Source organism: Copadichromis virginalis, linkage group LG6 (assembly GCF_057382275.1).
Source record: "Copadichromis virginalis isolate Kocher_CV1m ecotype Utaka linkage group LG6, C_Virginalis_male_GT1.1, whole genome shotgun sequence".
In the NCBI taxonomy this organism is placed as follows: Eukaryota; Metazoa; Chordata; class Actinopteri; order Cichliformes; family Cichlidae; genus Copadichromis; species Copadichromis virginalis.
The window spans coordinates 21,615,144-21,633,216 of record NC_140623.1 but is presented as its reverse complement, the minus strand read 5'-3'; the positions used below and the strand labels follow the sequence as shown (position 1 = coordinate 21,633,216).

The 18,073-nt window shown below is 38.8% G+C and overlaps 1 protein-coding gene across 1 annotated transcript in view; it reads left to right on the top strand.

The window, feature by feature from the left end:
* acer2 (alkaline ceramidase 2) overlaps window positions 1–17,105 on the top strand; it is an 18,473-nt gene extending 1,368 nt beyond the window's left edge. Inside the window, exons 3-6 of the mRNA XM_085459257.1 lie at window positions 2,974–3,115; window positions 4,178–4,315; window positions 13,587–13,724; window positions 14,903–17,105. Of these exons, the coding sequence (XP_085315383.1) occupies window positions 2,974–3,115; window positions 4,178–4,315; window positions 13,587–13,724; window positions 14,903–15,086 (602 nt within the window). The 3' untranslated portion in view covers window positions 15,087–17,105. The remainder of the gene's footprint in view (window positions 1–2,973; window positions 3,116–4,177; window positions 4,316–13,586; window positions 13,725–14,902) is intronic.
* Window positions 17,106–18,073: the final 968 nt, after the last annotated feature.

Below are 18,073 nucleotides of genomic sequence, written 5' to 3'. Positions count from 1 at the left end.
ATAGCTGGGCTGCTACATCAGATTGCATTAGATTAAGTGCTAAGTTGTTAACCCTAACATACTCTTCATATTCACCTTCTTCATAGTATACATATAGTATTTGGCATTTATAAATGTATGCCTGATCCTTACTTTGTGTATTAGAGAGCAGACAGTGTTTTGTTATTTTTGTTTATTAATTTTTGTTTAGGTTTTACAACATTTGTTTATGGAAAAAAATATCCAATATCTCACACTCATGTCAAGTTTTACCCAAGACACAAAAACGTAACAGCCATATTCATCTAAATATATTTGAACTGAGTTGATCATCGTTACTATCATTGTGCAGATGCCAAAAGTTATCAAATTTGAAGGTAAATAAGGCCATTTGAGGTATTTTTACTGCTGTCAAAACGGGTCAAATGAATGTGTAAGTAAAGGGACTGAGTAAATAGTCCTTACACAAACCAATTTCAAAAAGAATTGTGTATTCCTGTAGGACTTTATTCACAGCAAAAAAATATTATTTTTTTCCTTTATTTTTTATGAGAGTAAGCAAAGTATCTGAGGGGTTTGCACTGTTAACTAGTACAAACCAGAAGGTTAAAGTATGTCGACTTGGTCTCTAGGCAGTTACGATGGACATTTAATTTGAACTAGTTTCCAGGTTTTAGACCAAAGGAGTGATCTGTATACACTTGTACTGCAGTGGCACTGTTGGGGTGCACAGTTTCTCAGCTGTGGCCTCTATCACCATCTTTAGATTGATTTTGAATTCATTATGTCCCATTCAATATTTAGGCCTTTAATGGTGCTTCTTCATCTACACAGTTCAATAGAGAGCCTTTCCCCATCGATGCTGTTTTGCAAACACTCGGATTGCCCTGTCAGCAAAGATAACCCGAGAGCAACCCCACCTCTGTTCCAAGGAGGTGACCTTGGTGGGTGTCCGGAAAAAAAAAGTAGTTGAAAAAGATTTGCATAACTGTCAGATTTAAAGAACTCGAGCTGGGTGTTTTCCTCTGTGGCCCATGTGTGGTCCAATGTAAAGGGAAATAAACGCAGTCTCCTGGCTTTGTTGGAGCCTCTTAGACAGTTGAACATTCTTGGTCCATACATGTTGCCATACCATAAATCCTTATCTGTGTATCTTGGACTGCATCCATTTTCTTTTCTTTGATTCTGGAGGCTTTTTAAAACAACGCCAGTGCCAGCAACGGGTCACATGGTTTCATGCCGTTTCCTCTGTTTCAGCAGTTATGATGAACTTTGACTCGAATAGAAAAGCAAGCCTATAGTTTCTAGTTCAAAAACAACATCCAGCTCCTTTTTATTTCACCTTAGCCTCAGCAGTGTGTGCAAATATAGTTTGGCTACTTTGCATCCATATTTTGACCTGTCAGCAGATCAAAAATAAGAACGTGTAAATTAAGGCTTTGAATTAAGAAATTACACTCCTCACTAGGGCTGTTCGATTCATTTTACGCTATCGTTTGTTTCGTGGTGTTGCAAAATAAACTGTTTACGGCAATATTTTTTCATTGTTCTGATGGTCACTGTAGTGGCTATATTAATTTCTTAAAGTTCTCTCTTTCTCTTATATTTTATATAACCACACTACTGACGGACAAGCGCCTGTTTTTATGCGTTGTGGTTAGCAACAACGACGGTAACACCATCGTGTGTCCGCTTGTTTATGTTCCACATAAACCTTTCACAATAAAGCTCAAGATCCTGTTGAGACTTTTCAAAATAAACTGAATCACGTGAAAGAGCAGATTATTTACAGATGAGTATTAAAAAAGAGCCGCCAGGTTCTAATAAATAGACCTTAGACTCAAACGTTAGAACAGGCGTTTCCCCGCAGCACGCCGTGTAATAAATACTCACAAAGAAAACGGCGGCCTTCACAACTTGTGTCTAAAAATGTATAGTTTCATACATCGGTTAAAACACTCGACTCCAGCTACATGACGCGCAGCTAGAAACACTTCCGGCAAGACGAGCTGCCAGAGATTCACAGAATTGACAGAAAATGTTACATTTTTGTGATTTATATCGTTATCGGACGATAGAATTCTTATATCGGGATATGAGATTTTGGTCATATCGCACAGCCCTACCCCTCACTGAGCTGAAGGCAACATATTCATATCCTGTCAAGTCACAAAGAACCTGGATTCTACTTTTAGTTTTAATGGAAAAAAGGACCAGTCTTAAAAAAAAAGAGAGCTATTTTTGCTTTTTTTAATCATTTCATCTTTATGCAAATATCTGTTATATCCAATTAACACTCCTCAGTTAGCCATTTTTTTCTTTGCTTGACTGATTATGAAGTAGCTGCTGATTCATTTACATGAATGCTTCTTTAAGTCTTTTGTTGAATGGCTCATTCTCATGCCTAGGTTGAGAACCATGGCAGGTTTTCACGATTAGTAACAAAAGAGTGGGAGCAACATTTGATAAGAAGTCTGCTGAAATGTTGCACCTGATAATAAAAAGTCTGTTCTACCGTGATAAACAAGGAGGGGAAAGTGACTGCTGCATGTCTCTGCAGCATTTCAAGGCTTCATTTCTAAATAACTTTGCAAATTAAAGGCCAACAAAAGAGGCCTTTACATTCACTGTTACACAACGACTGCCTTTCCTCATAAAACATTTGGCAAACATTTGCACAATAACTTGAAACCCACATGTTTAGCAGCTTGAAAACAGCTTTCAAAGTTCCCATCGTAGATAACAGCCGGTCCTGTTCGATGTGTGATGATTGTGGCGTTCCAACTGTGCTCCGTTTTTCGGTTATTGTTTTGAACACGTCGTTTTAGAGGGGGAATATTTTAACTCTACGTTTGCTATTCTCAGTTATGTTCTGATGTTATAAAAGAGAGAGGGAGCACGTAACAAAACACAGACTGTCTCATTTATCCTGCCCTTTGAATACAAAACTTAAACATCTATCACTGTCCTTCTGTGTCTCTTCCTTTCTCCAAGGTATTGGATCGACTTATTTTCATGCCACCCTCAGCTTTCTTGGCCAAATGCTGGACGAGCTAGCCATATTATGGGTGCTCATGTGTGCCATAGCCATGTGGTTTCCAAAGAGGTATTTACCCAGGATATTCAGGAGGGATCGGTATGTTGATAACAACAATTATTATTATTTATTATTATTATTGTAAAAAAAGAGCTTAAACTATGTGCATGTGTAGATATGTAGTCCTGTGAAAAACTATTTACTCCTTTCCTAATTGGGTTTTCTTTTTCTGCAATATTTGGCACAATAAAATGTTTCCCATCATCAAACAAAGTTACAGTCTTTTACATCACTTTGGAGGAATTTTGGCCCTCTCGTCTTTGCAGAATTGTTTTAATTCAGTCACACTGGAGGATTTTCGAGCATGGTTTAAGGTCATGTCAAAGCAACTCAATCAGATTTAAGGTGCAGCCCTTGTCTAGGCCACTCCAAAACCTTCATTTTGGGGTTGTTTGAGACATTCAGAGGTGAACTTGCTGGTGTGTTTTAGATTATTGTCCTGCTGCTTTTGAGCTTGTTTAGCCTACCAGTACTTCATTTTGTCAGACAGGTTCTGTTTAAGTGATTTCTTAATTCAGAAGCTCTACCAGTAATCAGGCCTGAGGCCTATCCTTCATGCTCTTAACTCTTAATTATCATTCAAGCAGCTAAAAGTGTTTAGCTCTGACTGGAATTACTCACAGCTGGTGGCATCTGATGGTAGTGGCAATAATTAAGAATAAACACTAAAGCAGATACAGTGTAGGTTTGTCCCGTGCAAGGCAGGGCAAACAATTTTTTTCCCACATGGTCAAATATGTAGCATATGCATTTAGTACATTTAGCTCACTGTTGTCACATGATATCTCAGCTGCTGTGACACTCCTGTTTAATAATAGTCCTTTCTAAGATAGCTGACACCAGTAAAAGCTGCATCACATGTCTTTACTTCTCCTTGCATTGTCACCAAGCTGTCACAGTTGCTTGCTCTCACTTCAGGCTGCTACTTGTTTTGCCCAGCCTTTTGATTAGAGCTGAACGTGTTTGTTATGTGCACCTTAAGTGGGTCATAATAATTTCTGGAGCACATCTGAGTCATCCAAACACTCCCTCTGTATCTTACAATCATGTTCATGGAGTATTGCAGCAATATCTGTCTGTTTTGTTCATTAATCCATCTAGGTCGAGATTCAAAGTGGTCATCGGCATCTTATCAGGGATCACCACGGGGCTGGCCTTTGTGAAACCTGTTGTCAACTCGCTGTCACTGATGACTCTGGGAATCCCATGTACCGTGCTGCTCATTACTGAGCTGAAAAGGTAAGACGGAAGAGTATGACTGTGTGTGTGTTTGTTTAAACAGCATAGATGAGTGTAAGTAGCCGAGTAGGTCTGAGCCAGAAGTGGCACACTGAGTAAACTACATGGACTATGTATCAAATGTGGACATGCTCTGAGCATCAAAAGAGGGAAGACGATGCAGAAAATTTTAAACCTAAAGTAAGTAAAGTAAAAGTTTATTTTTATAAACCCCTTACAGGAAGCAGGTGGTGAATCTGTTGGGTGATTTATAAAAAGATGTGTGATTGTGCAGAAGTCTGTGAGAAAATGATCTTACTGCTCACACAACTTATGACCACATGTTCCTAATGGGTTTGTGGTCTCAGCCACTAGTTTGAAGTCTCCTTTAACACAGCTTGATGCTTATTTAGCAAATTATGGTGCCTTCCTGAGTGTCTCTCATGATAAAGCAGAGTATCTCTAAGGGCCTAGTTATGTGTGCAATGTCATAGTCTTATTCTCAATCAAATCTAACCCTTACTAGTCATGTCCAGTTGAAAAACACTTAAAAACATGCACTCACACACAAAAGATCACTGCCAAAAGGCTTAAAATGTCACTAAGGGCCACATTTGCTCAGTGGGGATAGTATCACAAAAACAAACCCCTGGAAGTGGAAAGCTTTGCTCTCTCTCTCTCCACTTTGAAATCCTGTCTCAGGCTACGTCCACACTAATGCGTTTAGTTTTCTCTCCGTTTTGGCCTCCTGTCCACACTGAGACAGCGTTTTGGCTCATGGGAAAACATTTGAAAACGGTGCTTTCGCGTCGCAGTGTGGACAGCCAAAATGGAGACTTTCTAAAATGATGAGCATGTTAGTCATGTGATGCAGTCGTGTGACCAATTAAACTAAGATAGTGTAGGGCATTGTTGTTTTGTTTGCTCTCAAGCCCTATTAAAGATTAATATCAGTCTGTACATGCTCCAGATAACTTTTCTTCAAATTTTTTAACTCTCACTCGCAGTTGCAACTTTATGCTTTTGTGTTACTCGCAGCAACAACTCCACCTCATTGTTAGTCCATTTAAAAAAACTCGGTGCTTTTCCTCAACATTTTGCCGCGACGTTTCAAAGAGCCGGAAAGTAAATAAGTAGCAGACAGAGGCAGGTCGAATCTTGTTGCGCTTCACGCATCCGCAGTACTGGAACGTAAGCGTTTTCAGCCGTTTCAATGTAGGCACGCAACTCTGTGAAAATGACTGAAAACGCTAGTGTGGACGCGGAGTGTTTTCAGATGAAAACGCCGTTTTCAATTCTATCCGGGCTAGTGTGGACGTAGCCTGAATCTCAAAACCTCCTGAAATATACTCACTCTGATTGTCTTCCAGCTTAATAGGTATTTTGGTTTATTCTTATTGTTTTTATTCTTTTATTCTTCTTGTAACCAACATAATTTCCTTAAGAATTATTAAAGTATTCTGATAACTGTTCTGTTTGGGTGGTTTCGAGTGTACACTACTTCAGCTGCAGGAAAGTTGATAGAATTTCACTATACAGGCTAACTTTTCTGTTAGGAATTTATGGGGATTTCTAAAATATGTGTGTTAAAAGCTGAAACCTGCTCTGCGTTGCTGGAAAACGTAACTGCCTGTGGCATGCGCTGTATGCGTCTTGTACTAGGCAGCTATTGTCCCCCTCCCTCTGACAGCCTGCTTTGTTAGTGAAAGTTACAGTTTTATTCTAACAGAAATATGAGTGGCTCGGCTCTAAAGCAGCTTTCTGTGGTGATGAAGACTCTTTTTTTTCCGTGAAAGTCAACGCAAACCATGTGAAGTCAATGATTTAGTTCTCGTTCCCCAACATAACTGAGTCTCACTTAAAAGTGAGAAAGTCCAGCAGTGCTGAAACTTTGGATTGTTTTATATGTTTTGGTTTTATGCAATCACGTTACTTAGCACCCACCTAAATGTTGTCGTCTTCTATCCGGTTGTTCAGTCTGACGTCACTAGCAGTGTCTGGACCTAAACTCCGCTGCAGGTCCATATATCAAACGATCACTGTGGCATTACTGAGAGTTGAAAAACTGTCTAAAGTCTTTCATCTTTAATAAAATGATCAGCGTTCTGCTCTACCAGGTGTAACAATTGAGTTTAGCATCCAGGCATCCATGAAAACGGAATTTATGACATTTAACGGAGTTAGAAGTTAGCAGGGAGTTAGCTCGCTAGCTTCTATCTAAATACAATATAGCATGTCCTGACTGCGGAGTTTTGGAAACAAATTAAAACGTACAGCTCTGCTATCACTTCCAACATAAATGAAGACGGAAAACTAAACAGCAGTGACGTTTGTAGGGTTACTGAAGTTGGGCCAGCTGGTATATAATGATGTGCTACGTGACCGCTAGCAACACAGCTATGTTAGCATAATATAAACAAGCTAACTTTTTTCCCACTCGATAAAAGTTAACATGAGTGTTCTCGGTGGTCAGGAACAAATGTAATCGCATGGCAGGATGCTGTAAAAGGACCAAACTTCAGCCAGGAGAACAACTGAGATAATCCATCCACAATACGAGGTTAGTCATTCATATACTGCTGCATGGGCTGGGCTGTAGTTACTTCCTAAGGTTTTAAAAACTGAGCTTAAATAAATGATTAGTGGTAATAAAAGCCGAGGGAGGTCAACAGTGATCACTGACTGTTTTAGGAGCTTTTTGAGATCAAATAGAAGAAAATACATAACATTAAACATGTTAACAACACAAAAGCCATATTAAACGCAGGCTACTTTAGGCCCGGAAGTAGGATTCGTCGCGTCATCACTGAACAATCGGATAGTGACTCACAGGATGGCTGTAGATCAGGCTATTGGCAGAGGTTTGTTTGGCGGAAACGCCTGGTATGTGCCCAACTGGAAATAACATTGGCGGTAAATAAGAAGCGACTGCAGCATCAAAGGATGTAGCATAAATCACAAAAAATTTATTTTTATCAGCCCCAAATAATGTAAACCAGCAGTCCTCTATGAAGTCTCTGGCTTTGTTTCAGTCATGCCTTTATAGGCAGGGAAATGTTCCAGAGTTGATGCATGGGAAGTATGATAACCTGACTTATCAACAATGTGCTTTATCACCTCTTTAAGTCTTGAACTGTTTAAATAACAGAAATCAAATAGTGAAGTCGGTGCATTGTTAACATGCCACCTTTGACCTTTTTGTACTGTCTGGTGTGTCTGTTCCAAACTTATTATGTGGAAGAAAGTTCCTGAAAGCACAACAAGCCTTTCACTCTGTTTTTCTGCGTGTTTGTGTCCTTAATGCTTCCTAGCCGTCACAGTAACGTGGACGTATGTTCCGTTGCTTCCGTTTCCCATAACCCTTACTCAACACCATCAGTCCCCAAAATTCATCTATTGTTCAACCTGTTAGTAATTCTTCACATTACTGCCAGTGCCAGTCATCCATTGAAACTGCTTGTTTTTGTTGTTCCAAGTGTGAGAGAGTTCCTGTTGCCCCCACTGATGGACTTTTGCCCTCAGAAAGGACAGAAAACTTAGTTGTTGGTTTCAATCCAAGTCAACTTTCAGGCCAGCAAGAACAACATGTTCTGTGAGTCAACTGTGAGCATGCAGAGGAAGTATATAAAATTACAAAACTGGATACTTTAATACTATTATAACTAGCCTGCAGCGTTTTTTTAAAGTGGGGTGTAGAAGAAAATTCCATCATGGACACAATTTTTAGTGACTGCAAAGTTACGTATGCAATGTACACTGAGCGTGATGGAGAACATTGTTAGTATTATAGTAAGTTTTAAGATCTTATTATGAATTTGATGTATGTGAAACAGCTCATGGAACATATCACAGATAATAAGGTTAAATAGTAACATGCTTGGGGGAGGAAATAAAAGCATCCTGTTTCTGTTACAAGATGGATGTAGGCACCGTGAAGTCACCCACTGGTGTTTTGACTCCACATATTGAAGCTTCAGTGTTATTTATGACCACTTTATTAGGTATACCTTTCTACTAACCGTTTTCTTTCAAGCAGAGGTTCCGCCCTGTACTAGAGAGGTTTTATCTTTATTTATTTAACCTTTAGTCCCATTGAGACTGAACGTCTCATTAACAAGAAAGACCTATTTTATTTGTGGCAAAGAGTCAACAAGGTTCAGCCAAGTAATTTTGGTCCATATTTAGGAAAAAAAAAAAGTTGTTCATCAGCTTTGAAACGATCCACAGGAATGGGAGTCGCTGAAACTTGAGTGATAAATTTAATTAGTGTCCAGCTTTGTGTCACGTATGCTACAGACCTCTGTTTTGTACAGTCGAGTGCGATGAGAGTCACATCAGGGCTCCACCCTTATCTTTGCCTCCCACAATTATACTCCTCAGATTCCCCAGCACTTTCTCTCAAAGCAGAAGCACTAATCTAATGTCATGTATCTTATCTCACATCCTTCTATAATCTCCTGGCTGATGGGAGCAGTTTTCCAGATATCCGGCTATGTGGTGACGTTTTTGTCAACATATATTTGCTGGCAGGAAAGGGCGTTTGCTCGATAAGAGTAATTTATGTAAAATATTTCAGGCCAACTGACTTGATGTATAAGGTTTACAACAGAAGTGAGCATAGTTCTGTCCATATGATGAAGTAAGTAGTTCAATATTTACTCTTTCTTTTCTTTTTTCTACTAAAAAAGTGTTTATTGGGGATTTCTTAGAGATGATTCTCATAGCTGCTCTTTGCTGCTGCTTTATTGCTCCATGTTTATGATTAAAATGCCACATTTTTTTTACTTGTTTACTGAAGCATATTCTAAGTAAAGTTATATAATGGGCATGGACATAATGTGTAGACTCACAGCTTTCATTTGAGGGTATCCACATTCAGATTGGATGTAGGGTTTAAGAGTTTCAGCTCCTCAACATGTGCCACCCCTTTTTTTTTTTTTTTTTTTTTTTTTTTTAAAGGGGCCAAATGTAATTGGACAATTGACTCAATTTCATTGGGAGGTGTGGGCAGTTGATTTGAGGTGTAGTTCTTGTATTTAGAAGATTTTGCTGTGACCAGACAGTAGAAACTGGAGAGCTACTTGGCCTTGTTTTCAAAGGAGCTCTCCATGGAGGTGAAACAAGCCATCCTTACGCTGCGAAAACAGAAAAAAACCCCATCTCAGAAATTGCTACAATAGTAGAACATTGGTGAATGATCACAGAATCATTCCCATGGTGAAGAGAAACTCCTTCACAACAGCCAACCAGGTGTACAATACTCTTCGGGAGATTGACCTTTTGATATCCAAGAGGACTGTGTGAAAGTAAATACAGAGGGTTCACTGCAAGGTGCAAGCCACTCATCTCCCCCAGAAAGGCCAGATTGGACATTGCTAAAAATCATCTAAAAAGCCAGCACAGTTCTGAAAAAACATTCTTCGGACAGATGAAACCAAGATCAGAATAGAGTGGTGAGAATGATGACAAGAAAAAATTATGGAGAAGGCATGGAACAGCTCATGATCCAAAGCATACCACATCATCTGTAAAACACAGCGGAGGCAGTGTGATGGCATTGGGGTGCATGGCTGCCAGCTGCACTGGGACTCTAGTGTTTATTGATGATGTGACACAGGACAGAAGCAGCCAAATGAATTCTGGGGTGTTAAGAGACAAGCTGTCTGCTCAAATCCAGCTAAATCCAGTCAAATTGGTTGGTCCATACAGATGGACCATGACCTAAAACATATAGCCAAAGAAACCCAGGAGTTTATTCAAGCAAAGAAGTGGAATATTTTTGAAGATCCAAGTCAGTCACCTGATCTTAACACAGTCGAGCATGCATTTCACTTGTTGCAGATTAAATTTTGGACAGAAAGGGCCACAAACAAACAGCAACAAGCAGCAAGTTGCTGCAGTAAAGGCCTGCCAGAGCATTAAAACGGAGGGAACCAACATCTGGCGATGTCCATGATTTCAAGACTTCAGGCTGTCATTGCCAGCAAAGGGTTTTCAACTAAGTATTAGAAATAAACATTTTATTTTCAGTTATTTAATTTGTCAAGGGAATGTGTTAATAATGTATGTCATTTGAAAGCACTTTCCCCCATTGTTCAGTAAATTTCTTCTTGTGTTTTTGTTTTTTATCTTGCTAGACAGAAAGTAAGTTTGTTTGTTTGTTTGCTTTTTAAATGATGCTATCCACAGAGGTTGTTGTTGGGTTTTTTTGCACTGCATGTCATAATCTCTAATCTGCCAAGTCTGAAGGGCACGCCTGTCTGTCTTTCAGAGGCTTGTTATTCAACTGAAGCACTATGTGCAGCATAATTTCCATTAGGATGTCACAGTGGCTCTAATAGCAGTGTTGTGTCTCCCCCTGTACTTCCTGATTACTAGCCCATCTGTGCTTCTTCTAAGTTTTAATCGGTTACTGATCTTCCTGTAGCTCATTTTTCATCATTACAAAGTCTCAGAATAAAATTTCTTATATTCCTTTGGTAATTCTTTTCCATAGGGAACCGAATCGTGCAGATATACGAATAGAAACCCCTGTTCTATGGTCATTTTATGAACAAATTCATGCAGCTGAAGAGAAATAATCATTTTCCCCCAGTTTTGATTTAATGAATCAGAAGGTTTTTTTTCTACCTTTGCCAGCAGTGCTCTCAGGTGTTTTTCTAGTCTGTTTCATTGACTTACTGTTTTGAGGCCTGTGCATTTTTAATGCATAAGCCCCATATTAAGCTTTCTTTTCTTGCTTTCACATATCTTGTCGTCACATCTTCACAGTTATCGATTAGTTAATATTTTTTAAGCACTTTGACACTTAAATTGTAATATAAAGACGTATAGCCACTCTTTTTGTGTTCTGTGATTAACTGGAACAATCAGTTTTTACAGTATTGATGACAATTTAATGACCCACTTCCCAGTGGGAAGATGCATCACTGGCCATCTATTTTTGTACTTCCTGTTGGCGGTTCATAGCTGTGACACCCTTTTTTCCTGCCTCTTTCTGGGCAAGTTATGTAATAGAGGCTGTTTACCAGTTCAGGTCACCAGCGCACTTACTTTAAAATAAGAAATCTTTAATTCTGGTGTGATGGGTAAATTTTGCAATTTCTGTAGCTGTTATTATTTTTAAATAAAAGATGTAGAAAAATAAAAATGTAGCACCATTTCTCACTGCTTCCAGGGAGTCATCCACTTCTGAACATACAGTATGCAGATAAATGTACGGGTCCACCGACGTGTTACATCTACAGGAATTGCTCGGCCATGGAGCTCCCAGCACACAGTTTTTGGGCTGATGTTAATGCCAGAAAAAGTCTGGAGCTCTGCACTTAATGAGTCAGCAGAGCGTTTGCGACTTTTGTGCTCTATGCCCCCTAGCACTCGTCAGCCGTGCTCCGTAACTGAGTTGACTTAATCCAGTGGTGGCATCCTATTACAGTTTCATGCTGAAATACAGTGAGTTATTTAGAATAACCCATTCTTTCACCAATCTTTACAAAGTGTAAAGGCAGATTGAATGGCCAGGTGCTTGATTTTATACACCTATGACAGTGGGACTGAATGAAATGCCTGAATTCAAAGGTTAAGAGGTGTGGTCTAGTACTTTTGTCCAATGCTGGCAACCTTAGTATTCCTTACTGGCCAAATTCCACATTTCCACAGGCTTATGATTACAGTGTAAATTAATTAAATAGGAAAAGTGTCTTTTTGTTTAAATAAAAATAAGTGTTCTCCACATGGTTTTGGGGCTCTGAAGGTCAGTGACAAATGTTACATTCATGGTGTCAGAGCTTTCGGAGCTTTTTCGCTTGAATGACTCCCACATTCCCTGAGACCAGACCACCTTTATCAGTCAGTGTGATCGCAACTGACTGCTAATTAATCTAATCTCTGCTTTCACTGTCAGTGTAAAGTCTGCTTACAAAGATTCCTGAGCCTCTGCGTGAGAGTGATGTTTGCCGTTTAGCTCAATCCGGTTATGTTGCTGAGCTGGAAAGGTTCTGTGTCATCCATGGATTCGTGTCACCTTGAAACAATGGTGACTCAAAGGTAGAGGCTTCTTAAATGGTTTGACTTCATCAAATGGGCGACCGTGGCTCAGGGGGTTGGGAATCGCATCTGTAACCAGAAGGTCGCCGGTTCGATCCCTGGGCTCTCTGTCCTGGTCGTTGTGTCCTTGGGCAAGACACTTTACCCTACTTGCCTACTGGTGTTGGCCAGAAGGGCCGATGGCGCGATATGGCAGCCTCGCTTCTGTCAGTCTGCCCCAGGGCAGCTGTGGCTACAACTGTAGCTGCCTCCACCAGTGTGTGAATGTGAGAGTGAATGAATAGTGGCATTGTAAAGCGCTTTGGGTGCCTTGAAAAGCGCTATATAAATCCAATCCATTAAATGCACTGACCTAAGGGCAGGTGACAAACTGCCGTTTAGTCACAGTCAGGCTTCTGTGTCCCCCTCTTTGTCGCTGCACTCTGTTTGGCCTGGCTCTGACTGGTGTGCCTAAGGAGGGCAAGACTAAGAATAGTTTGGCAGTGGCACTCTGGATTAGCACATCTCTCTAGGTCAGAGGGGTATCCATGAGGATATTTGCAGATAAATCTAGCTGGAGCAATCATCATTGCCATTAAAATTGCTAAAATCCTCCTGCTTTTAGAGCACCAAAATTGGGCAAAAAGGCCAGTACATCCTGGAAGCGACCGCGTGAGGAGGCCCAGAGGTTTAAGATTCTTTAGGCAAGAAATAAGATTTTCAGAAGTATTTTATTGATAAAAAGAAATGTAAACATGAGGATCAGTATTTTAATGTTAGTTTGCTAAAACTGAGAAAATTTCCACTATGATTTTGTAGTATTTTTATATTACAGTGGATTAAATGATTATGTAAGTGAATGTCATTGGGAGAGTTGGCAGCTGAAGAGCTAGATATTAGATAATGGAGTTATTTTAAGACAAAAATGCAAACGTGTGCCTCAAAATAAATGTGGTAAAATAAATGTTAATGTTTGTCTGTATAGTCTGGATGTGAAAGAGGAAGAGGAATAAATGATGAATATATATGCTGCCCACAAGTGGCCAACGTGGGTTTAGCAGCAATGTACTTTACATATATGATTAATTGCATTTATTTAGTAAATATTTCAGATTGTTTTGAGAAAATCAATATAATCTGTAATTCTAGGAAATGTATTGCTATTTTAACAAAATTGAACTGTTTCTATTTATATGCTGAATAAATCATCAAGTTGGCTGCATTTGTATTTTCACGGCTCACATTGTTCTTCACTGTGTCATCGCAGGTGTGAAAACCCACGTGTGTTCAAGCTGGGCCTGATCTCAGGGATCTGGTGGGCGCTGGCTCTGCTTTGCTGGATCAGTGACAGGATATTCTGCGAAGTGTGGTCATCTGTCAACTTTCCCTACCTACACTGTGCTTGGTAAGCTCAAAGTCGACTCAAAGTCAAACTCAGTGCTGTATAAGGTGTTAATGGTATCATTTATTCACAATGTGTATTTTATCCTGTGAGACTAAAAGGCAAAATAAGTGTTACAAGACAGTTACAGTTGCACTGTATACTTTTTTTCTTAAAACAAATGAATAAAAAATGTCAACCAGTTTTCATTTCAGGTGATTTATGTGTTTTATATGAGGAGGAACAGGCAGGGGAACTAGGCAGTAGCTTCAATAGACTGAAGGTAAATCAAACAGAAAAGAGGAATTTGAGAAATTAAGTCACGTGAAATATAAATTTGTAAAAACCACCTTTCAGCATTAACTTGAATAACTTGTTTTCCGTATGACTTTATCAGCCTCTCACATCATTGTGGGGGAACTTTGGCCTAGCGTTCTTTACAGTGTGCCTTTATTTAATTGAGGTTTGTGGGTATTTATGCACAGCTCTCTTAAGATCATGCCACAGCATGCTGTCATGGACTTTTTTGAGATACGGGACTTTCTGCTTCACAGAGTGAATGGGTTAAATGCAGAGAGGAATTTCCCCACGGGGATCAATAAAGTATACGTTATTATTATTATTATTATAATTATTATTATAATGTCTTGAACTTTAACATGTGATATGCTAAATGCGGTTCTGAGATGTAGCTGTTGTTATTTTGCAATTTCTCTGCATGGTCTCAGGTGAATTGGCTGTCATTGTGAGAACCAATACCTGAATGTTTTAGACCAGCAAACTGTCAAAACTTCTGGTTTTATAGAAGTGTTCACACTTACTGGTAATTAGTTAATCAAGTGCAATTGTTTACCAGAACCTGACTGTTACTTACCCTCTGAATTCCTATGAAAGCCATACAAGTTTGCTTATTTTAATGTTTTATTTTTCAAACTGCATAGAGTCCTGCGAAAACTTTCTTTTTTCACATGGCTGCAGAAGTAGTTGGAAAAATCCCAAAAAGTTGATTCTGTTCATCTGGATGTAGCGTTTTCAGTGGGAGAAACCTTTTGTCACTCATTCAAGTGACTTCTTCAGTCTGAGCTGACTGCAGGTTTCCCCAGATTTGTTTCAGGGAAAACAAGACACTGTTAAACTTTTACAGCTGTGCCTGTAAATCATTTCAGAGGTTAGGCTTATTCGTGATCATTTTGCTCTTACAGGCACATCCTCATCTGTCTGGCTTCCTATTTGGGTTGCGTTTGCTTCGCCTACTTTGATGTTGCTACCGAGGCACCGGAGCGAGGTCCCGTCATCATGTTCTGGCCCAGTGAGAAATGGGCCTTCATTGGTGTGCCATATGTCTCCCTACTCTGCGTCCATAAGTCTACTATAAAGGTGACTTAAAGCAACGCTGATGCGTTCACACCGAGACACAGCATCTGTGACTCATCTTGCATCAACTGGTGCTCTTGTGACTTGAGGATATACGTGATGCACGTCTTGAAAGGATTTTGTATTTGGCTCATGTTTATGCAACTCGGTCAAAGAACAACAGGTTGTTTTAGACGATACACAACTACTCTTAAATATCAAAGCCAAGAAACCTTTACAGTGTTACAAACGTATCTCAGGCTTTGCATAAGACGTATTTAAAATCTCTTAAGAGTTTAAGTGTTAGTATTTTACATTTCATACTTCTTTAAAGAGAAGATTTTCTACATTTTCTGGGAACTGAGAAAACCTCACTGTAAAGAGTTATGTTGCCTTTACAAGAGTGAAAAACATAGCACCTCATGAGTGCAGTCATGAAACCATGTTTAGAAACAATAAAGCACTGAATTTATTAACTGTGATTAATGCGTCACGCATTAAAGCGTCACGTTGCTAATACACTCAGCAAATCAACAGCAAGCTTTATTGGTTCATAAAATGTTACTAAAGCGTTACACAAAGGTCATTTATGCAAAGCCTTTGTGCTGTACGTCTGCCCGCCCGTGCTTTCAGGCTTTTTGCTGAACAACATCAGAAACACATGGGTCATTTCTGCTACAGATCTGTTCAGTTTTACTTTAAGGATGCTACTGTAATTTTTCTTTTTTTTTAGAATAGTAAATGAGGAAAGTGTTTAATATATACCTGTATATATTTCCTAATTAAATAGGCAATAATACTCTCAAGAAAATAATACCATTCATATATTAGTGAATGACCAGGTACCTTTTTAATATTGGCACCCAATGTAGAAACCCAAAAATCTGAATGTGACGTGAACGTAGCATTTTAAGATATAATATCTACATTTATTTAATCAAACAATTAGCTTGCTTGTGTTTAGCCTCTAATCCCGAATGTTTTTGCTTTCAACCCAGACTTTTCAACTGACCTTCAGGGCTATTATTATTTCAAACTTTGTTTGGCCTTAAACACTAAATAATGGATTCCAAAGAAGAATGAAGGTGATTGTGCTTTGCAATTTTAGAAAATGTTTGGAAAGAAGATGCCAAACCATCCGGTATCTGCTAGCAGTTGTAGTCTTTGGAGGTATGATTTGTTAATTTCTCCGTCCAAAAGCTAAAACTTTAATTTTCTTTTTATTTGGCAAAAAAGGAAAAAAAATGCATACAGGATACAAAAGGGATGTATTTTGAATGCTGCAGACCAAATCCCTGAAACACAAAGCTCTCCAAAGCATTTTTTTCTTTTTTACTTTGTTGGACATGCTCCTGAAATCTGCCTCTAGCCTTTTAACTAATATCATTTTACCCCTGTCCTCCCACAGAGGACTCTGGGAACTCAAACAACCAAAATAACTTGTGCAATCATGAAAGGTCAAATGAATCATGTTTTACAAAGAAAACAAGTATTTTGGTGATATTCTGAAGCAATAGTTTTGTAACAACATGATGTATTTTCTTATTATAAACCGTTTATATTTTTCTACGTGAAGTGCAGCCAAAGGTGAAGGTGAATAATTTTGATATAGCATTATTACTAACTTTGTTGATAAACATTTTTAATGTATCTTCATGAGAAGCCTTTTGGGTGGAATGGAAAATGTTAACAATGCAATGAGTACATAAAACTGTGCTGCAAATTATACAGGGAAACGATGATGGTGGGTTTGTTGAGTGATGATACTTGGGAAGTAAGTCAGTGAATTAGTATCAGATCAAGGACTTTGAAAGCAGCAGCCTCTTTCTGTCTGCATCATGAAGGTTGTCTTGGCTGTGACTTAATGTGTTTTTATTAACCTACATGTATATAGATCTCAGCATTTCTCTGCCTGCTTTGACAGTGCAAATAAACTGCACAGAAATATTTATTTTCATTAATGATCCTTTTTTTGTAAATGAATATGTGTAATAGATTAGATAATTAATATATTATTTTATGCAATAAAACTCAATAAATCCCCCAAATGACTGTTTGTGTCTATTCCGTGTTTATCTTGGAATAAATACTTGATCAGAAGTGCTTGTTTCACTGTACACTTTTGCCACTCTTGTAGGTTTTCAGCAGGCTGACTTACAGTGATGCAGAACACAATTTTAGTCACTAGGGGGCGAAATTTTCCCACATCTAATTAAATAAATCTATAGAACTGTCACTTTTCAATATAAGTGAATAAAATAAATAATAAAATTGTCATTGAATTAATCAAATATTTCTTCAACTTCATACCAAAAGTAGTACATGTGAACAGATTTTCTTTTTAAAATGACAAATCCAATAATATGCATGGCAATATAAAGTCATGTGAACAACTAACAGCATTCTTACTTGTTCAACAACATTAGCCAGGTGCTGCTAATCAAATCCACTTGATTAAATAAATTAACAACTGCGAGCGCCTCTATAAAAGCAGGCCTCATTTAGCATGTTAAATGATAGTAAAAAGGGGTGGGGGTCTGGCATTGTTTGAAAGGGTTGCCTCTTCTCTATAATACGGTAGAATGGTTTAGGTTTGCAAATTCAAGAATGCCGATTCTGTTCATTCTATCCCTTTCTCTGTGAAAGAAACATTTTGTCACTCATCCAGGTGACTTCAAGTTTTCTTCAGACTGAAGAATTCACTTGGATGAGTGATGAGACATTTCTCCAGCTGAAAACATAATGTTCAGATGAACAGCTTTCTGGGATTTCCTTACCTGGATGATCGAGCATACATCTAGAGATTAGACTTGCAGGTTTGCAAGTTTCATCTAAGAAAAGTGCAAGACTTCTCCTTTGGATAGAGGAGGCTAGCTAGTTAAAGCTTGGTCCAAATTGTGCCACACAACAGCACAATGATCCTGAGCGCAGCAGCAAATCTATAACAGAATAGCTGAAAAGGAAAAGAATCAAGGTCCAGTCAAAGCTCAGACCTCAGGCTGACTGTAACAGTGAGGTGG